Source organism: Mus caroli, unplaced genomic scaffold (assembly GCF_978045245.1).
Source record: "Mus caroli unplaced genomic scaffold, Mus_caroli_1 scaffold_13, whole genome shotgun sequence".
Taxonomy (NCBI): Eukaryota; Metazoa; Chordata; class Mammalia; order Rodentia; family Muridae; genus Mus; species Mus caroli.
This window is the reverse complement of record NW_028227268.1, coordinates 62,551,509-62,571,474: the sequence shown is the minus strand read 5'-3', so window position 1 is coordinate 62,571,474 and position 19,966 is coordinate 62,551,509. Positions and strand designations below refer to the sequence as shown.

Below are 19,966 nucleotides of genomic sequence, written 5' to 3'. Positions count from 1 at the left end.
TACCTCGGTGCCCTGCCCCTCCCCATGACCTGCAGAGACATTCAGCCTGCCAGGCTTTATGAGGTGGGAGCTGGGCTCTCCCTGATGTATTATTCAGCTCCCTGGAGTTGGCCAGCTCCTGTTACACTGGCCACAGCCCTGGGCACCTGCTTCTCACTACTAGTTTCCCCTCCAAGGTAATGTAGTGGGTCGTGATCATTCTATCCTGGCTTCAGGGACCTGACTCCACTTTGGGGCCATTCGAGGGGTCTAGGGTAGATGATGTCCCCCTGTGGAGATTAATGTCCTGCTCTGTAAAACTGAGCTAGCTGAGACCCAAGAGGGCTTGGCCAGAGACAGCAAGTTGTTGCCATGGTGACTTTAAAGCCAGGTTGCTGCCCCAGCACAGGCCTCCCAGTCTACCCTCACTAGAAAACAACACCCAGGCACTTTCCACCACCTCTCAAAGGTGAAACCCAAGGCTGGTCTAGAGGATGAATTATGGATCCTCACTGTCCGTGCCACCCAGCTAGTCCCAGCGGCTCAGACACTGAGGAGAGACTTAGGTTCAGCTACAAGCAAAAAGACCTAGCTGGTCTCCAAGCAGTGTCTCCAAGTCCCTGAACCTGTGACACCTGCCCCAGGCATCGTCAGGCACAGAGGGCCACCATGGCGGATGAGGAGAAGAAAGCAAAGAAAGGGAAGAAGGGGAAGAAGGCCCCAGAGCCTGAGAAACCCAAACGGAGCCTCAAGGGCACATCTCGGCTCTTCATGGGCTTCCGAGACCGCACGCCCAAGATCTCTAAGAAAGGTCAGTTCCGGAGTGCGTCAGCCTTCTTCTGGGGCCTCCACACTGGCCCACAGAAGACCAAGCGCAAGAAGAAGGCCCGTACTGTTCTCAAATCCACATCCAAACTCATGACGCAGATGCGGGTGGGCAAAAAGAAGCGGGCGATGAAGGGAAAGAAGCCCTCGTTCATGGTGATCCGCTTCCCTGGACGGCGCGGCTACGGCCGCTTGAGGCCTCGTGCCCAGTCACTTAGCAAGGCGTCCACAGCTATTAACTGGCTGACCAAGAAGTTCCTCCTCAAGAAGGCCGAGGAGTCAGGCAGTGAGCAGGCCACAGTGGACGCCTGGCTCCAGCGCTCCAGCTCCCGAGTCGGCTCACGTAAGCTGCCCTTCCCGTCGGGTGCTGAGATCCTGCGGCATGGAGGCCGGCTCCGCAGGTTCCCCCGCAGCCATAGCATCTACTCCTCCGGAGAGCCCGTGGGCTTCCTGCCCTTTGAGGACGAAGCCCCATTTCGGCACGCAGGCTCCCGCAAGTCATTGTATGGGCTTGAGGGCTTCCAGGACCTGGGTGAATATTACGACTACCATCGGGAAGGCGACGACTACTATGACCAGCAGTCGCTATACCACTACGAGGAGCAGGAGCCCTACTTGGCTGAGTTCGGTGGGTATAGCCCGGCCTGGCCACCCTATGATGACTACGGGTACCCACCCGGAGACCCGTACAACTACTACCACCCTGACTACTACGGTGACACCCTCTACCCTGGCTATGCCTATGGCTATGGCTATGGCTACGATGATTTTGAGCCCCCATATGCGCCCCCATCAGGGTATTCATCGCCTTACAGCTACCATGACAGCTTTGAGAGTGAGGCCTACCCATACAGCTACTATCTGGACCCCTATGCAACTCACCACATGCCCTATCCACCCTATGACTTTCCATACGACACTCCTTACGACATACCCTACTTTGATCCTTATGGGGTTCCCTATGCTGAAGGCGTCTATGGCGGTGGGGCCGAGGCCATCTATCCCCCCGGGATGCCCTATGTCTATCCAGAAGAGCCAGCTTTTATGTACCCGTGGGTGCCGCCACCCATAATGTCGCCCCACAACCCATATGCCCACCCAATGGACGACATTGCCGAGCTGGAGGAGCCTGAGGAAACAGGTGGAGAACGTCAGAGCACCTCCTTCCGCCTGCCCAGTGCCGCCTTCTTCGAGCAACAAGGTATGGACAAACCAGCCAGGTCCAAACTATCCCTCATCCGGAAGTTCCGCCTCTTCCCACGGCCTCAGGTGAAGCTGTTTGGGAAAGAGAAGCTAGAGGTGCCCCTGCCACCCTCCCTCGACATTCCTCTTCCTTTAGGGGATGCAGAGGGTGAGGAAGAGGAGGAGGAAATGCCCCCAGTGCCCACGATGCCCTACACCCACCCTTACTGGAGCTTCCTCACACCGCGCCAGCGAAACCTACAGCGCGCCCTGTCAGCCTTTGGTGCCCGCCAAGGCCTAGGCTTTGGCCCTGAGTTTGGCCACCCAACGCCACGCCCAGCCACCTCACTGGCACGGTTCCTCAAAAAGACACTGTCAGAAAAGAAGCCCATTCCACGGCTCAGGGGCAGCCAGAAGGCCCGAGGAGGGCGACCCCCAGTGAGGGAGGCAGCCTACAAACGCTTTGGCTACAAGCTGGCCGGCATGGACCCCGATCGACCCAACACGCCCATTGTGCTGAGACGCAGTCAGCCACAAGCTCGCAACAACAACAACTCCCACGGGCCACCGTCACCCAGGCCTGCACCAAGGGCACTCACGCACTGGAGTGCTCTTATCTCTCCTCCAATGCCTGCGCCATCTCCCAGCCCCGCCTCTCCATTGACCCCACCCTTCTCTCCAACCTTCTCCCGGCCTCCAAGGCTAGCTTCCCCCTATGGCTCACCCTATGGCTCCCTCCGCCAGCATCCACCACCCTGGGCTGCCCCAGCTCATGTGCCTTTTCCACCCCAGGCAAATTGGTGGGGCTTTGCTGAACCCCCTGGAACAAGCCCAGAGGTTGCGCCTGACCTTCTGGCCTTTCCTGTACCCCGACCCTCGTTCAGGGCTTCCCGCAGTCGCAGTCGGAGGGCAGCTTATGGTTTCCCCAGCCCTTCCCTGATAGGATCCAGGAGAAGGCCCCACTTGCCCTCACCCCAGCCCTCTCTGAGGAGCCTTCCAGGTCAGGGCTACCACTCACCACTGGGACCGTTGTCTCCTCAGTTGTCCCTCCGAAGGGGCCCCTTCCAGCCACCCTTCCCACCCCCTCCACGCAGACCTCAGTCACTTCGGGAGGCCTTCTCTCTACGCCGAGCCTCTGGGCGCCTGGGCCCACCCCGCTCACCAGTGCTAGGTTCTCCCCGACCACCCTCACCACCCCCACTCCTGAAACACGGCCCCCGGCACCGGTCCCTCAACCTGCCCTCACGCCTTCCACGGAACTGGCGGCGCCTCAGCGAGCCTCCTACGCGGGCTGTGAAACCATGGGTACATAGGGCGTACCCCCCGCCACCCAGTGCCGGGCCCTGGGGGGCATCCACGGGGGCTTTGGAGCAGCAAGAGAACCAACGTGAAGCAGAAGACTCAGAAACACCGTGGACAGTTCCCCCATTGGCCCCCAGCTGGGATGTGGCTATGCCTCCCACACAACGCCCACCTTCTCCGTGGCCAGAAGGTATAGGCAGCCTTAGAGGCTTCTCCAGACCCCCTCCTGTGCCTGAAAACCCATTGCTTGAGCACACAAGCCCTTCGTGTGAGCCACAGTCTGAGGACCAAGTCTCCAATGTAACTGGTATCTTCCTGGGCCAACACCATGACCCAGGGCCTGGGCAACTCACCAAGTCAGCTGACCCAAGCTTAGAGAAGCCTGAAGAAGTGATCACCCTAGGGGACCCTCAGCCACCAGCTGAGCCTGAGGCCCTGAACCCAACACCTCCCAACAAAAATGTTGTCTCGGAGAGGAAGGTTTTACAACTCAGCGCCTCGTACCCACTGGTCACATGTAAGCAGGCAAGGGCCACATGGCCACAATGGCACCGCTGGAAGACAGTGTCTAGAACTCCAGCTCCCTTGGCCCCCACCAGAGCCCCAGGGCCCTTGCTCAAGGCTGGTGAGCAGCCCCGGGCAGAACCTGGGCGGTTTGCAGTTGTCATGCCTCAGGTGCGTGGGGTGAGCTCCTTCCAGCCAAAAGGGACTGCTCCTGTGCAGCCTCCAGAGCATCCAGACCAGGACCCAGAGCAGGGCCCAGCCCCCCAAGCCTGTAGTCTACGCTGGCCCCGCCTCTGGCCACCAACAGATGCTCACTGTCTCTGGTCACGAATTCGCACCCACTCCTCTCAATCCCACCTCCGGGGCCATGGAGGTGACTGCCACAAGAGCCTCTGGAAAAAGACTCGCCCCCAAAGCTGGCAGAACAAGGTATGAAGGCACAAGTCAGTGGGTGGGATCGGGATTTCTGACCTAGGAACCAGAAGAGGAGGTGGCCCGAGGAGTCACCGCAGCCCTGGCAAGTGGTGGTCTGCGTGGACCCCGACTCCCTTCCGAAAGTGGGGAGAACTGCCTGGACCTTGCAGGGCATCTGGGCCTTGAGCAAAGGAGTACCCAGCACAGAATAGGCCCTGGAGGAAAGGACTAGACATGAGGGTAGAGGCACAGGTTCCTGCTTTCTGACTTCATCGTTGCAGAGTAGGGAAACTGAGACTCGGAGTCTTTGGAGCCTAGGCAGGCAGTTCTAGACTGGCTGCCACGTCCATGGCAGAAGGTGAGCTGAATGCTGGGTGGCCTTTGGAGGAGGTGGATGATCACTCTAGCCTCCCTAGGGACACCCAGAATGGGTGGGGCAAGCAATGATAGGCGGGACTTCTCCACTTCTGCGACTGTGCCCCACAGAGCAGGCAGCAAGCAGGCTTGGCAATGACAACTGGGGCACCCTGGCTGCTAGGGGGACCCTGGCCCCGACGGCGGGTGCCCCGCGCTGTGTGGGCTGCAGCGTTGCGGGAGCGGGGCACAGGGCGCCCAGGGGTGAGGGGCAAGGATGCCTGGGCCCTCCTCACTCTGGAATACGTGAGTGGCTAAATTATTCAGGGTCTGTGGCCACTGGCAAGCACGTGAGCGGATGGGTGGGCTGGAGGCCAGGGCCGGAAGGGTTGATACTTGCTGCGCCCTACTTAACAGTGTGAGGGCATGTAGTATGCAGGCCCTCCTGTATCCTCTTTCCTTGCCTAGGGAGGGTGCACCCGGGCAGGAAAGGCCAGGGCTGCACAACATGTGTGCTCACAGTTACCCAGAGCCTTGCAGGTCCATGTGCCTGAATGTGCATGAGTGAATACCATGCATGGGCAAGCAAGGAAGGCAGGTGGGTGCCGAGTCCTAGCAGACACGGCATCCACGGAGGTGTGAGCCATCAGCCTACCCTTTGAATGTGCACACACATGTGTACACATAACAGGCACTGTGGAGCCCTGTCAGCCCCAGGCTGACACCAGGACTCCCACTCTCAAGATCCCCAGTGTGGGTGGGCCCTGACTGCTGCCGGCTGGTACACTCCGAGTGGATGTTGAGAGTACCTGTGTACGTGGATACCCTCAGTCAAGCACACGGGCCTGTACGGAGCCACAGCATACTGAGAGCATACAGATGTGTATGGGAGCTGTGAGGACGGCAGCCGCTGCAGTAGGCCCACCATAAGCAGTATCTGCACACTCACCCCGAGCATCTTGTCCCATCCTGGGACAGCCTCCACCTTTGTCTTTCCAAGGGCCTGGTGCACCATGACACAAATGGCCATCAAGCTGTCACGCAAACCAACACATGGGGGTCTGTGGGGAGTGGGGTAGGGACACCGAGAGGACAGAGGTAGGAAGGGGACAGAGCCTTGCTCTTGTTTGCGTGTGTGTGCTGGTGAATGTATCTATGTGCTCACTCCCTGAGCATGCTCAGTCCAGGATGCTTAACACGCAGACTCACGTGAGCTCTAGGTCAAGGAGGCAGAAAGACCTTCAATACCCAACCTTGACGTTCTGAGCAGGTGCCTGGCGTGTCCAAGCCAGGATCCACCCAGGCCTCCAGCCTGTCCCCCACCCCTCTCTCACAGATGCACTCCATACGCAACCTGCCTTCTGTGCGGTCCCGTGAGCAGCACAGGGAAGATGGAGTGGAGGACATGACGCAGCTGGAGTAAGTGGATGGGGTGAGGGATTCCTATGCTCCCAGTCTCACTGTTCTGGACATCGCCAGAGCCTCAGTTTCCCCATCTGCAAATGGTGCCATCAAGTGTCACACAAGCCAAATGTGTACAGTGCAAAGCTTTGTGAGGTAGACAGCCCTTGGTTCAGATCCCAGCCATACCACGTACTAGCTAGGCAGCCGTGGGCAATATTGTCCTGCTCTGTTACTCAGTTTATCGTCTATGAGGTTTGGGCAGTGGCTGTGAAAATATGGGCAGGTGTCCGACATCTCTGAAGCTCTCCAACCATAAATGATTCAGCCTTACATCTTCTGCCCCGGGGGTGGGAACCGAGCTCCCACAAAGTGGGCGTGATGTTTGCCACCTGATTGGACAGATGAAGAAACTGAGGCACAAGATGATCGAACAAACTATCTTGCTCAAGCCTCATAGCTGGCTAGTGGCAGAGATGAGCTTGATTCCAGACACACCTGACCAAGACACCATGACAAGTAGGGTGGAGTCTGTGTCAGGACTGGGACCCTTCACAGTGCCTCTCTGTCCTTCCAGAGACCTCCAAGAGACCACTGTGCTGGCCAACCTAAAGACCAGATTTGAGCGAAACCTCATCTATGTAAGTCTGGGGCTTGCTAGTACAAGGACCCACTTGGATTCTAGACTAGGGGTGGTCAGAAAGATGGCGAAACCTGTGACCCCAGAGCTACAGGAGAGAGGGCCTGAGGCCTGGAGCCACTTCCAATAGGCATATGCACTTATAGGGCTTTAAGATAATTTATTCACTTTTATTTCATGCACATTGATGTAGGTTTGTACAAAAGGGTCAGATCCTCTGGAGCTGGAGATACGGGCGCTTATGAGCTGCCATGTGGGTGCTGAGAATTGAACCCAGGCCCTCTTAGAAGAGCAGTCTGTGCTCTTGAACACTGAGCCATCTCTCCTGCTCCCACCTGTAGGGCTTTAATGACTTCAGAGCACATGGGCTCCCTGCTTCCCTGTTCTAACAATCAGTAGATGGTTAGACCTTGGCAGGAGGCAGAAATACCTGCAGCCTGGGCCAGAGACCATGAGTAAATGAGATGGTGGGGAAATTACCTGCCATCTTGGCCTGATTAAGACTGTGAGGCCTGGTTCACTCCACATTCACAACTTCAGTCTATGCACAAGTCTGGGATGAATGAGACCAGGCAGCCAGATATATGTCTCGTTGGCAAGGGACTCCTTGCTCAAAAGAATAAAGAGGGGGCCACAGGTGGCCACCATAACCTTGTCACTGAGGTCACTGTCTATTAACAGACCTATATCGGCAGTATTCTGGTGTCGGTGAACCCATATAGAATGTTTGCAATCTACGGGCCTGAGCAGGTGCAACAGTACAGTGGGCGTGCCCTAGGAGAAAATCCCCCGTGAGTGTCTATGGGATGTGGAGGGTGTTGTCCTGGGTGTTCCAGGTCCTCTTCTGAGCTTGGAGAGACCCTGGATATCCATGAGTTGAGGTGAGTGAGACTCAGTGTAGTCTCTCCCCGGGCATGGCACAGTTTTGTTCTAGAGGCCACTGTAGCTCTGACTGAGGGTGAGGGGTGGGCAGCACTGGCTGCTGGCAGAACAGAAATACCCTTCTCCCCAACCCCTGGCAGTCTTGGGACTGTGGAAACTAACTGTCAGAGACAGTGATGCCTGATGGTCTGTCTCACCAGGCACCTCTTTGCAATCGCTAATCTCGCCTTCGCCAAAATGCTTGATGCCAAACAGAACCAGTGTGTCATCATCAGGTGAGTCAGGCTGTGCCCAGGTGGGGGACAGATAGGGGACACCTTGGGTAGTAGTTTGCATCCAGACATCTAGATGGTGAGATGTGAGCCTACTATGAACCTGGGAAAAGTATTGGGTGCCTTTGGGCCTCTTCATGGCTCCTGGGTTGGAGTGCACATGGAGAGGCAGAGGAGAGCCAATGCTCTGGGCTCCTGTTCCACCAGTGGGGAGAGTGGCTCTGGAAAGACTGAGGCTACGAAGCTGATTCTGCGCTGCCTGGCTGCCATGAACCAGAGACGGGACGTCATGCAGCAGGTGAGACCTACCATCCAGCCGTCCTGTGGTTGCCCTGTCTGCTTAGGATCCTTAGCCCAGCACCCTTGCTGAGCAAGTCCCCCAATAGATCAGGATCTTGTATGTGCACTTTAGTATTACAGGTAGGCCAGCAGGGGCGGCTCAAGGCAGGGCTTCTCCGTCTCCCATTTTCCCCAGGGAAGCTCCTGGGGATAGACAGGGAAGCCATTTTTACTTTCTAGTGTCTCCAACCTGACCTCCATAGTCTCATACCCAGATGCTGGACAGGTTCAAGTGTAGCCATAGCATGAGGCAGAGTTAGCAACAGACTTAGGCTCATAGACCCGACACGAGAACAATAAATCCTGCAATCTGACACTGCTCTGGAAACTCATTCCCTCAGTAAAGGTTTTTTGAGGCCTCGAACAAGGAACAGAACAACTCAAGACAGAATATTTATAACTTTGTGGAAGTTTCATCTTAGGGCAGGAGATGGAGAAGAAGAAAACTTAAGTAAATTGTGTATACTGGAAAGAGTAGTATCAGTATATGGTGAGGAGAAGTACAGAGTGGGAAGGAGGAAGAGCTGAGAGCATCATTATAAGCGTGAGGCAGTGATGAGGCCCTGGGCAGGTTGGAGAAGATGGAGAAGGACAAGGAAAGAACTTGTGCAAAGGTGCACGCAGTTGTCGGCTTCCCGTAGGACAAAGAACGACAATGTAGAGTCTGGAGCAGAGAAGGGGCTCAGATGCCAGGGACTGTGGTGTCGGTGTACAAGGATGTATGCAGGGGCAGGGCAAAGGCAGCCAGGGGCTTGACTGAAGGACCCAGACACAGTGTGAGGAGGGCTAAGATTAAGAGTGAACATAGGCAGAATGGATGAAGAGAAACTCCTGAGAAATGTGCCCGTGCCCATCAGGTGTCCATTCAGAGGTGATGGGAATCCAGGGCTCAAGGAAGGACAAGGCTCAGTGTCCAGAACCACAGGCTCTCATGGGCCCAGGGTCCATGATAGTTGGCAAATGGCTATAATGCTGCAGCCCATCTTGGCACGGCCTCTTGGTGGTTGACCCAGGCCCTCTCTTGCTTTGGTCAGTTTTGTTTCTTCTACATGCCTGGGAGAGCCCATGAAGGAGGCAGGGAGAGAGGTGGGCTCTGTGAGTTCTTTGGGGCAGGTGTCTTCCATCCACCTCCACAGAGCCTCATAGCCTCCCTGGGAAATTGCATCTGTGAGCACTTACAGTTTGGGAAACTGATGTCTGGGAAGAAAAATGACCTGCCCAGTGCTCCCGGATGAGGTGATAGGGCAGGAATTTATATTCCATGGTAACAGGTGTAGAAAAGACAAGTATATGACTTCCTAGGTCTAAGAGTTTTGGAACAGGCACACAGCATGGAGACAGTGGACAGGTCAGATCTAGGAAGAGTTTCAGGCATAGATGGATCTAGGGTCATAACCAACAGAGTATATGTTTTGTTCCACCCCATATACTCCAGTCATCAAAATGGTGTTTGTGGCACCTTCTTCATTTCAAAAAAGTTCAACTCATAAAATAGCTCATCCCCTCCCCAATTTTCTGGCTTCCTGTCCTGTCCTATGATGGGTACCAGGAGCAGAGAAGAGGCCACATGCCCTCTGGAACCTTGCAGGGTCTCCAGACTAAAGGACAGTATAGAACAATGGCCTACTGAATTTGACTATGAGCAATTGCAGGCAGCCCCACTCTCTGCTGCACTTTGCTGGGAACTCTGCAGGTAGCAGCCTGAGTGTGGATATAAACAGAGAGGCATTGTCACCACACTGAGGTTACAGGCGTCATGTCTGTGGGAACTGGGACCCCAGACTAATTCTATAAAACCTTCCTAAAGACACGACTTAACCATAGACAATGCCCTACGCATAGTAAGAGTATACTCACCAGGCCCTGCTCGGGACCCACTCTTCTGGATTTGGATGCTCTGGGTATCCCACACCTCTCTGCATCCCAATTTCTGAGTTTTCGAGCCAGTCATGATGTTAGCACCTACGTATAGGATACTTACAGGAACTAAAATTAGGGTGTGGTGGCACAGACCTACTGTCCCAGAGACTAGAGCGGCTGAGATAGGAGGGTCATGAACCCAAGGCTTGCTTGGGCTATATCGTGAGATATTGCCTCAAGCTGAAAAAACTAAATGAAAAGCTGGGAATGGGATGTGGCCCAATGGCAGAGCATTTCCCAAGCACATGTGAAGCCTTGAGGTCCATACCTAGCACTGGGAGGCAGAGCAATTGGCGAGGCAAAATGGCTGTCACACAGTAGGTGCTTATAGCTGGGTGCCACAGGTAGCTATGATTACCCTGGGTGGTTCTGCTCGTGAGGTGCTAAACTCCTTGTTTTTACCCACTTAGAGAATTTTTGAGGACTTGCTACGAATCCATTAGTCCACTGCAGAGCCTTGGAGTCAAGCGTGCTCATCCGCAGAGCTGCTTCCTATAGGGACACAGATAAGACCCAGGGAACAGAAACGTGCAGAGGCTTCCTGAAAGAGGAGAGAGAAGCATACTGATGCTCTGGGCACAAGGGTCAGCGGGTGCAGATGTCCTGAAGCAGGGATGGGTGTGGACTGGTGAAACCCAAGGGCCACGTTGAAGAAGGGGAGGCAGGAAGCCATGAGATAAGGCCTGAATCAGAGGACAGAGCAGGACTATGGTTAGCCCTGATAAGGTAGGTGCCAGAGGGATGGGATAGGTTCCTAAGGACACGTAGGTGACTGTGCTGAGCCTAACAGGAGACATAAAAGTAAGGAAATATGAGAGAGGGACATGGAAGATAGATGGCAGGAATCAGTTATGAGGCAAAGAATATAGTGTGTGTCTGGGCCTAGTGGCAAGCACATGCCGCTCCCTGAGGCCATGCTTCAGTCCCTGACCAGTCCTTGGGTCTGGGAGGCTCACAGAATTTGCAACAGGGACCTAAAAGGGTCTACCAGTTTCTCCCCAGTCCAAGGCTCCTGGCTTCCGGAGGGAGAGGTGTCTGGCCTTGTTAGTGAACTACTTTTTGTTGTCTCTTGTTCCTGCTCCGGTTTCACCAACATCTCTGAAGATAAAGGTATGCTGGTGTGTGTGTGCGTGAGGTGGGACAGTCAGGGAGAGGAAGCACAGGGCTTGGAGGGCATTGAGCACAGAGCACGCGAGTGGTGCTGTGAGGAACAGAGAGGAGAGACGCTGGGGTTCTATAGGAATCTACTTCAGGTCGCCCCGCCAAAGGGAGGGTTCTCTGGGAAGGCCTCTGCTGGGGTATCTAGAGTCATGCCTGGAGCCCAGTGCCCGTCTCTCTCACAACCTCTCCTTCCTGGTCCAGATCCTGGAGGCAACGCCTCTCCTGGAGGCCTTTGGTAATGCCAAAACCGTCAGGAATGACAACTCCAGCCGCTTTGGGAAGTTTGTGGAAATCTTTCTAGAAGGGTGAGTGGGACTGTGACAGATTCTCAGAGGCCCCGCAGAGCCCTTGGTGGCCCACAGCAGCACCCAAGGCCACCTCAGTCTCCAAGACCTGACTGTTCTTCCCCAGGGGTGTGATCTGTGGTGCCATAACCTCTCAGTACCTGCTGGAGAAGTCAAGGATTGTGTTCCAGGTAGGCAGGCCAGAGGCCTGGGTGGCACCAACACTCATGTGTATACATGTGGATGGATAGATAGATAGATAGATAGATAGATAGATAGATAGATGATAGACTCTGTGAATGCATGCTGTCTGTGTTCCTGAGCCTGCAACATGTTACTTCTCCCTTCTTTTACCCCAACATCCTGGTTGGCTCATCCCTACCCAAGAGATCAACAGACTGTCCTCCACCCCAGGACCACAGGGATGCATGTGTAGCCCAACACGCTGCACCCTCCAAGTCTTGCTGCCATGTCCCTTGCTCAAGGAAGTCGCTGACCCTATGCAGCCCTTTGTTCCCCATCCCGACCCCACCCATCAGTGCTTCATCTGGGGAACACATTACCCTTTAACTAACTAAAGGTCTCTGGATAGCAAATGGGTTCTGTGAGGTGTGTCCCCATGCTGTTCCGTGGGGCTTGGGATTCGAGAAGACCTCAGCCAAATGGGATAACTGAACCATCTAAAGCCCTGTGTGTGCACATGTGGGCCATAGAGTTCTGTTTCTTCAGATGTGCAGGGCTAGTGTGCATAAGAGAAAAGTAGGTGGACTTATTACTATTTTTCCAAAGCAAGGCCAGCACCCCATCATACCAGGATGCCCTGGGATCTCACCCCAGAGATGCCAGCCCACCTACAGGTCCCTGTGTGTTGACATGTCTTTTTATGTGCACACCTGAACCTGGGTAAGTGGATGAGGGGGGTCACTCTTTCATGTATCCACCATGTTTCCCCTGCAGGCCAAAAATGAGAGAAATTATCATATTTTCTATGAGCTGCTGGCTGGGCTCCCCGCTCAACTGAGGCAGGCCTTCAGCCTGCAGGAGGCTGAGACCTACTACTACCTGAACCAGGTGAGCACCCACAAAGAGCCACCCAGCTCAGTGGCTCCAAAGGCCCAAAGCCCCACAGGTCCTGGCAGCTGCAACAGGAACATGAGGCCTCTGTAGAGAGAGGAGCCTTCCTGATCGTTCCTCTCTTCACAACCAATGTGATGGGATTACATGTCCCCTCTCTGGGATTCAGTCTCCTCTTCTGAGAAATGGGGACAACATAACACCTCTGGGTAGAGGGATACATTCGATGGCTTGGTACTGGCCTATAGGCCACCCTTCATTAATGCTGGCTATGGTCAGGTGGCAGTGCCCGCTCCTCCTCACAATCTGTGAAGCTCTCCTGGGTCCCCTCAGCACCTCCTGGATAGCAGGACCTGATAGGACCTCGGCTTTCCAACTGCACACTGACCCCAACCCCTGCCCCAACAGGGCGGGAACTGTGAGATCGCTGGAAAGAGTGACGCAGATGACTTCCGCCGCCTGCTGGCTGCGATGGAGGTGCTTGGCTTCACCAGTGAGGACCAGGACAGCATCTTCCGAATCCTAGCCTCCATCTTACACCTGGGCAATGTCTATTTTGAGAAACATGAGGTAAGTAAGAGGCAACACAGCTGGGCCTGGGCCCTTCCCCTCTGGTTACACAAGGCATGCATGGTTTCTCCGCCCTGCCTGGGCTTACTTTTCTCCGGTGATATCTGAGAATTCTTTATGTGTGTTAAAAAGGTCTAACAATTATTTATAGATGACCGAAAACCTATTGCTTATGTTTTGATTTTGCTTATTCTAAGTTTTGGTATTTTTTTCCTTTGGGGGTATCGCCACGTAGACTATTTTAAAATTACTTTTAGGCAGTTTAACATTGTGGATGTTTTGGTCTCTCTAGGCTGGGGATATAGCCTGCTTCACTCAAGCAGATCTTAAAGCCTCGCCTCCACAGTGGCACACATCCTCTAACAAGGCCACACCTCCTCCAATAAGGCCATGCCACTCATTATGGCCAAGCATACAAACACTTAAGCCTATGGGGGCTATATCTATTTAAACCACCACAGACTTCACGAGCCTTTGTCTTAAAAAAACGAAACAAAACCAGAAAAACAAGTGAGGCTCAGCGAGATGCGGCAAGATGCTCAGTGGGTTCAAGCACTTTGGGTCCCACATGAAGCAAGGAGAGAATTAACTCCTGCAAGCTGTCCTCTGACTGCCATGCATATCATGCATACTCACACATAAAAACACAACAAGTAAATACATGTTTTTAAATCTTGGGTCGGACAGTGGTGGCGCACTCCTTTAATCCCAGCACTTGGGAGACAGAGGCACATGGATCTCTAAATTCAAGGCCAGCTTGGTCTACAGAGTGAGTTCCAGGACAGTGAAGGTTACACAGAGAAACCCTGTATCAAAAGTAAATAAATTAAAAAAATAAAAACACACACATTTATTTTATTAAAAATTAAATAAATCTTAAAAATAATAATCCATTCTAGTAAAGTATGAAATAGGAATCCAGTTGACATAAGATGTTATGCAATCGCCTTCATCCTGACTTGAAAACCAGGTCTTGTTGTGTATACCATTGCCAGATATATTTATGCCTGATTCTAGATGTTATCATGTTGTTGTTGTTTGTATGTTTTCTTGGTTATTTTGTTTTCTTTGAAATAAGGTCTTGCTCTGTAGTCCTCCTGCCTCAGCCCTCCAAGTTCTGGTACTGCAGGAGCATGCCTCTATAGCTGGCCGGTGCTGAGAAGTCTGTCTTTTAAACTTTGTGTGTGTGTGTGTGTGTGTGTGTGCCGTGTGTGCAAGTGCTCGAGGACACCACAGGATGGTGTTGTGTCCCTCAGGGGCAGTTAGAGATGGTTGTGAGCTGCCTGCTGTGCTGGGAACCGAACTCAGGTCCTCTGGAAGAGCAGCACACTCTCTTAACAGCTGAACCTCTCTCCATCCCCCTCCCACCTCTTCCTCTCTGTGATGGAGGCTGTGGATCTTCTGTTGCTCTTCACCTTGGTTTTGGAACTAGGGCCTCTTACTAGGCCTGAAGCTTGCCATTTCCAATGAACCAATCACTGAGCCCTTGGACTTGATCTGTTTCCTTCAGTGTGGGGATTACAGATAAGCACCACCAAGCCTGGCTTTTACTGAGTGCTGGGATCTGAACTCCAGTCCTCACAGATGCACAAGTGTTTTATCCCCTGAACCACCTCTGCAGCCCAATTTCAGGTTTTCTAATGGGCATCATCTATTTGTAGTACGCACTGCATCTGTAGCCTGTCTGTTTAATTTTGCATATTTATTTTGATGTTGAGGATGGAGCCTAGGACCCCACACATGCTAGGTAAATGCTGTACTCCTGAGCCACACCCTCACCCCAGGCTGCTTTAACGTCTGTACTCTTTTCTCCTACCTCAGAGAGTATCCTCCACTTTTTCTGGCTTTCTCTGATAGTATAGCTTGTTTCTGCTGTTCTAAACTCAGCCCAGTGGTTTACCTCACGATTATGGCCTTGGTGTTTTACATAGACCGATGCCCAGGAGGTGGCCTCGGTGGTGAGCGCCCGGGAGATCCAGGCTGTGGCAGAGCTGCTTCAGGTCTCTCCTGAGGGCCTGCAGAAGGCTATCACCTTCAAAGTGACTGTAAGTCTGTAGGCCCTGCATCCTGACAAGGGCCTATTCCTCCAGCGTTACAGGCCCCCTTTCTTCCCCACCTCACAGGTCACCTCCCAGTAAAATCTGGAGAGGTGGACCTCACTTCAGGCCTCTGTGTGGGCTTTCTCCAGCCCTGATTGCCTTATTCTTTCACTCCTGCTAGTGTGGCTGGAGTGTGTGTATCTGGGAGGAGGGGGGAGGTGGACACAGGGATACATGAGATGGTCACCTACAGGAAACCTTCTCCAGTCCTGGATGGGTCAGTGCCCCATCTAAGACCTTCCTCTTCCAGGCCTTAGATATCCCTTTATGCCTGTCTCCGAAATTACACCAGCAACTGTCTCCCCTGATCGAATGGTCAGGGGCAGAAAAAGCATTCTGTCCTTCCTTGGCTTGAGACCAAACACCCCCTATCTCCAGTGTCTCTTTCCCATGCTCCTAAAGCCAGAGGCTTCCTGGGGCATTGGCTGTCACTCAAAGTTTATGTTCTTTCCAGGAGACAATTCGAGAGAAGATCTTCACACCCCTAACAGTGGAGAGTGCCGTAGATGCCAGGTGAGGCTGTGCCCTTCCGTCCTGATTCCCAGACTCACAGCACCTCTGCCCTGAGCCTACTCACCCTCAGCTCTGCTTCAGGGATGCCATCGCCAAGGTCTTGTATGCACTGCTGTTTGGCTGGCTCATCACCAGGGTCAACGCTCTGGTGTCCCCAAAACAAGATACATTGTCCATCGCCATCCTGGACATATATGGCTTCGAGGTAGGGCTGAGTGGGACCAGACTGGGCCTTGTCTTTGGGAAGCTGCACAGTGAGACTGGTTGGGGACAGTGTGTGACAAACTTATGTGACCACGGCTCTGACATGCGGCACTGGGGAGCCTTTAAGCTCTTACCACAGCTGGTCAGGGGTCAGGGGCAACCTTCTGGAAGAAAGAAACATTTCCAGGTGAAGGAGCAGTGTCTGTAGAGGTCAGAGGCATGGGAGTGCCTTTTCTGAGAAGCCAGTGTCATTGTGGGAAGATTGTTATGTTCAGTGAGGATAACGGGGGAAGGCTGGGTAAAAATTCCATGACTATAGCAGACACTTAAAAGTCACTGTTGTTTATAAAGCCACTTCATCCAGAAACCATGTAAGGCGGGTCCCCATTTTACAAACAGTCAGAAAGTGGCAAAGCCAGGACTGGAACCTAGGCAGAAGACCTGGTGGCCCAAGCTTTGGGCTTTTCTATAATCCCCTATCCAGTATGCAGAGGGCCTTTTGATCTCTGTGGTCAGAGTCCAACTTTATGAAATGTAGGGAGGGGTCCGGGCTTGGACCTGGAGAAGGTACACAGTGCCTGTGGTGGGGACAGATGGGTTGCTCACCAAGGAGGAACCAGGACTATCCTCCATCTGCCTGGCAGGACCTGAGCTTCAACAGCTTTGAACAACTGTGCATCAACTATGCCAACGAGAACCTTCAGTACCTGTTCAACAAGATCGTCTTCCAGGAGGAGCAGGTCTGCAGCCTCCACACTCCCACTTGTCCATCCTGGTGGAGACACAAAGGGTGTCAGGAGACAGTGTTCTAAGCAGAAACAGCATGCATGAGGTCCATGCTTTGGAGGGAAAGATGCCGGGTTGCTGAGCCTAGAGAGGAGTCCTCTCAGGCGCTTTCTTAGGTTCAACTGACTCAGGAAATCAGGAAGGGAGGCCCTGAGGGTCCATGTCACCCATCCAGGATACTGGCTCCATGTAACAGAAGGCAGGACACAGAGATAGGCCAGCCTGGGTGTTGGTATCAGAGCCCACACTTTTCACAGGAGGAGTACATCCGGGAGCAGATGGACTGGAGAGAGATCGCCTTTGCTGACAACCAGCCCTGCATCAACCTCATCTCCCTGAAGCCCTACGGCATCCTGCGCATCCTGGATGACCAGTGCTGCTTTCCCCAGGTAAGCCCCAGATACTTCTGTGGTCTCAGTCCTAGTCTGGTGGACTACCTGCCTGAGTCTGTTCCTCTGCACTGGGGCCGGAAGCAGGAAATGCCTTATTAGGATCTTATCCTCTCCAGTCCCCTGGAGTGACTAAGGATAGAAGTTCTAGATGGGGTGACCTGGCTTTGGGTCTCATAGTCTGACTTAAACACAGAGTATGATGTCAGTATAGGCAGCTGGAAACTGGCTGATTCTGGTACAGCCGTGGGCCTCTTTTCCATGACTCAGCCTCCCGTGACTGGGCTATTCTTCTCCAGCACTTTTTGGGGAGCAGAACAATCAGGGCTGAAAAATTTGGCACTGGGCCAGAAACAGGTGCCCAGCCACCCCTTCCCCCTTGTCTCCCTCCCCCACAGGCCACAGATCACACATTCCTGCAGAAGTGCCACTACCACCATGGCGCCAACCCGCTCTACTCTAAGCCTAAGATGCCACTGCCGGAGTTTACCATCAAGCACTACGCAGGCAAGGTCACCTACCAGGTGAGAGTGGAGACAGCCAGCACTGCCTCAGGTGCTGTGCCCCTGACAGAACCACAGTGTGGATCTCACAGTGATTCCAGTTCTGGACCTGTAGCCCCTCATCTATGTGGCCTTGGGGAGTCGCTTAATTTCTTTGAGCCCGTTTCCTCATCTTGAAAAAAAAATGGGATTGATAATGCCAATCTTCTGGGGTAGATATGAGACTTAGGGTAAATTTAACAGAGTGCCAGTTACTGGTAATGGTGTCATGAGGTCACTATTATCCAAGACACGACATAGGATTTCAAACTTCTGTCTCCATTTGGGCCTTATTTTCCTCATCTGCAGAATGGGTAGAAGGAAGTGAGGCCCAGTCTGGATAGTGCCCCTCCTGGAAGAATGAGCAGGGTGGAGTGGATGGAGAGGGGCCAGGCCAGAGAGGAGAACACATTCCCTCCTAGGATGGAAGGAAGTTGGTAGAAGATGAAGGACCACAGAAGACTGTGGCTGCAGACAGGTGTGGGTGAGTGGGATCGGCCACAGACCCACCAGTCTCCTTTTCAGGTGCACAAGTTCCTGGACAAGAACCATGACCAAGTGCGCCAAGACGTCCTGGACTTGTTTGTGCACAGCCGCACGAGGGTAAGCCAGCCTGGTCTTGCACCGGCCCCAACCCCGTGGCCCCTGCCCACATTCCTGGCAGTACTTACTGCCCCTTACTTGGTCTAGCCTCCACTAGCTCTATCCCTGGCTCCTCTCAGTCCAGGAAAAGGGAAGCCCCCTAACCCCGTCTTGCTCTTTAACTCACCCTTTCTCAGACACCTGCCAGCCCACCTGTCATGGGCCCCACCTCAGTCTCTCCTGAAACCCTTCCAACCTGGCTCACAGTGCTAACCAGCATGCCACCAAGGCTAAGTCCTGAATTCATTTACATTTGAAGCCTGATTCTCTGGGGAGTGCATAGAGGCCAAATTTGGGTTGCTTTGATGGTTGCCCTATCGCTCATCAGCAGGGGACCTATGACAAAAGGATGGTTGCCTCCCCTCCCCTGCGGGCTGTCCTTTCCCTAACCAGGGTTAGGTTCATAGCAAGAACTGTGCATTCCCCAGACTGGAGGGAAGAGCAGCCTTGCTGGGGGCTGGGTCCCCTGGGAGGTGTTGAGCCTACAGGCAAGCCAGGGTGGAAGGATATCTAGAGTCAAGTTGTTTTTCAGAACCTTTCAGTCCAGGGACTTGACCCTGTCTGTCTGTCTGTCTGTCTGTCTGTCACTGGCCTCCAATAACCTGCCTCCGCAGGTGGTAGCACACCTTTTCTCCAGCCACGCTGCGCAGACTGCCCCTCCACGTCTGGGCAAGAGCAGCTCCATTACCCGTCTCTACAAGGCTCACACGGTGGCGGCCAAGTTCCAGCAGTCCCTCCTGGACCTGGTGGAAAAGATGGAGAGGTGGGTCTAGTGGGAGGACAGAGTTTCCAGCACCACCTTTACCCCGTGGCGCTTGAGCACGAGCGCCCACTCTCTTTCTCTGAGACCTCACACAGCCTCTCCTGCCTCTGCCCAGGTGTAACCCTTTGTTCGTGCGCTGCCTGAAGCCCAACCATAAGAAGGTGAGGCCCCTGGGAAAGCCAAATCCTTCCCACTGTGAAGTGTGGCACTGGATGAGTGGCTTGTCCTCTCTGGCCCCCTGCCTGCCCACTGCAGGGACTCCTCACCCCCGCCAAGAGAGCCTTTGTACCTGAATAGATGGTGTGCAGATGTCCTCTCTGGCCATTCCTCTAGGAACCTGGTCTCTTTGAGCCAGATGTGATGATGGCACAGTTACGCTATTCAGGGGTTCTGGAGACTGTGAGGATCCGCAAGGAAGGCTTTCCGGTGCGGCTACCCTTCCAGGTGTTTATCGACAGGTACTTCCATTGGGTAGTTCCTAGCTGCAGACTCCCTGCCAGGACCCCACAGCCTAAGCAACATAGGATCAGTCGTTCACTGTTGTTCAGGCTGTATACTATACAAAACATGTTAGGCTCATCATGGGAAATATATTTGTTCTGTCAATTATTATTAATTATTATTATTATTACTACTACTATGTCTTCTCTTACTGGGTGGTGGCTCAAACATGTCACAGTGTGTGGGTTACAGAACAACTTTTAGGAGTCGGTACTCTCTTTCCATCGTGTGAAAACATGAGTCACCTCAGGATGTGAGGCTTGGTGACAGGAACCTTCCTTTTCATAGTTTCCATCTCTATTGAATCCCTCTAGGGTGAATTTAACAGTTATTAGGACAAGTTCCAGCAGATGTCAGTAAAGGGCCTTGCTCTATTGAAATAGTGGATTACAGTTTTGATACCTTGAACTAGTTTTGAGGACAG

General features: G+C 53.5%; 1 protein-coding gene across 2 annotated transcripts in view; it reads left to right on the top strand.

Annotated features, from left to right (window-relative positions):
* The first annotated feature begins 648 nt into the window (after positions 1–648).
* Positions 649–19,966, top strand: part of Myo15a (myosin XVA) — a 51,733-nt gene continuing 32,415 nt past the window's right edge. For both annotated transcript variants that reach the window (XM_021176541.1, XM_021176540.1), the window contains exons 1-21: positions 649–4,221; positions 5,897–5,979; positions 6,539–6,602; positions 7,283–7,392; positions 7,684–7,758; positions 7,963–8,053; positions 11,119–11,124; positions 11,377–11,480; positions 11,587–11,650; positions 12,417–12,530; positions 12,942–13,103; positions 15,035–15,148; positions 15,657–15,715; positions 15,797–15,920; positions 16,564–16,659; positions 16,963–17,094; positions 17,493–17,618; positions 18,162–18,239; positions 18,893–19,041; positions 19,157–19,202; positions 19,375–19,499. In XM_021176541.1, the coding sequence (XP_021032200.1) occupies positions 649–4,221; positions 5,897–5,979; positions 6,539–6,602; positions 7,283–7,392; positions 7,684–7,758; positions 7,963–8,053; positions 11,119–11,124; positions 11,377–11,480; positions 11,587–11,650; positions 12,417–12,530; positions 12,942–13,103; positions 15,035–15,148; positions 15,657–15,715; positions 15,797–15,920; positions 16,564–16,659; positions 16,963–17,094; positions 17,493–17,618; positions 18,162–18,239; positions 18,893–19,041; positions 19,157–19,202; positions 19,375–19,499 (5,495 nt within the window). The remainder of the gene's footprint in view (positions 4,222–5,896; positions 5,980–6,538; positions 6,603–7,282; positions 7,393–7,683; positions 7,759–7,962; positions 8,054–11,118; positions 11,125–11,376; positions 11,481–11,586; positions 11,651–12,416; positions 12,531–12,941; positions 13,104–15,034; positions 15,149–15,656; positions 15,716–15,796; positions 15,921–16,563; positions 16,660–16,962; positions 17,095–17,492; positions 17,619–18,161; positions 18,240–18,892; positions 19,042–19,156; positions 19,203–19,374; positions 19,500–19,966) is intronic.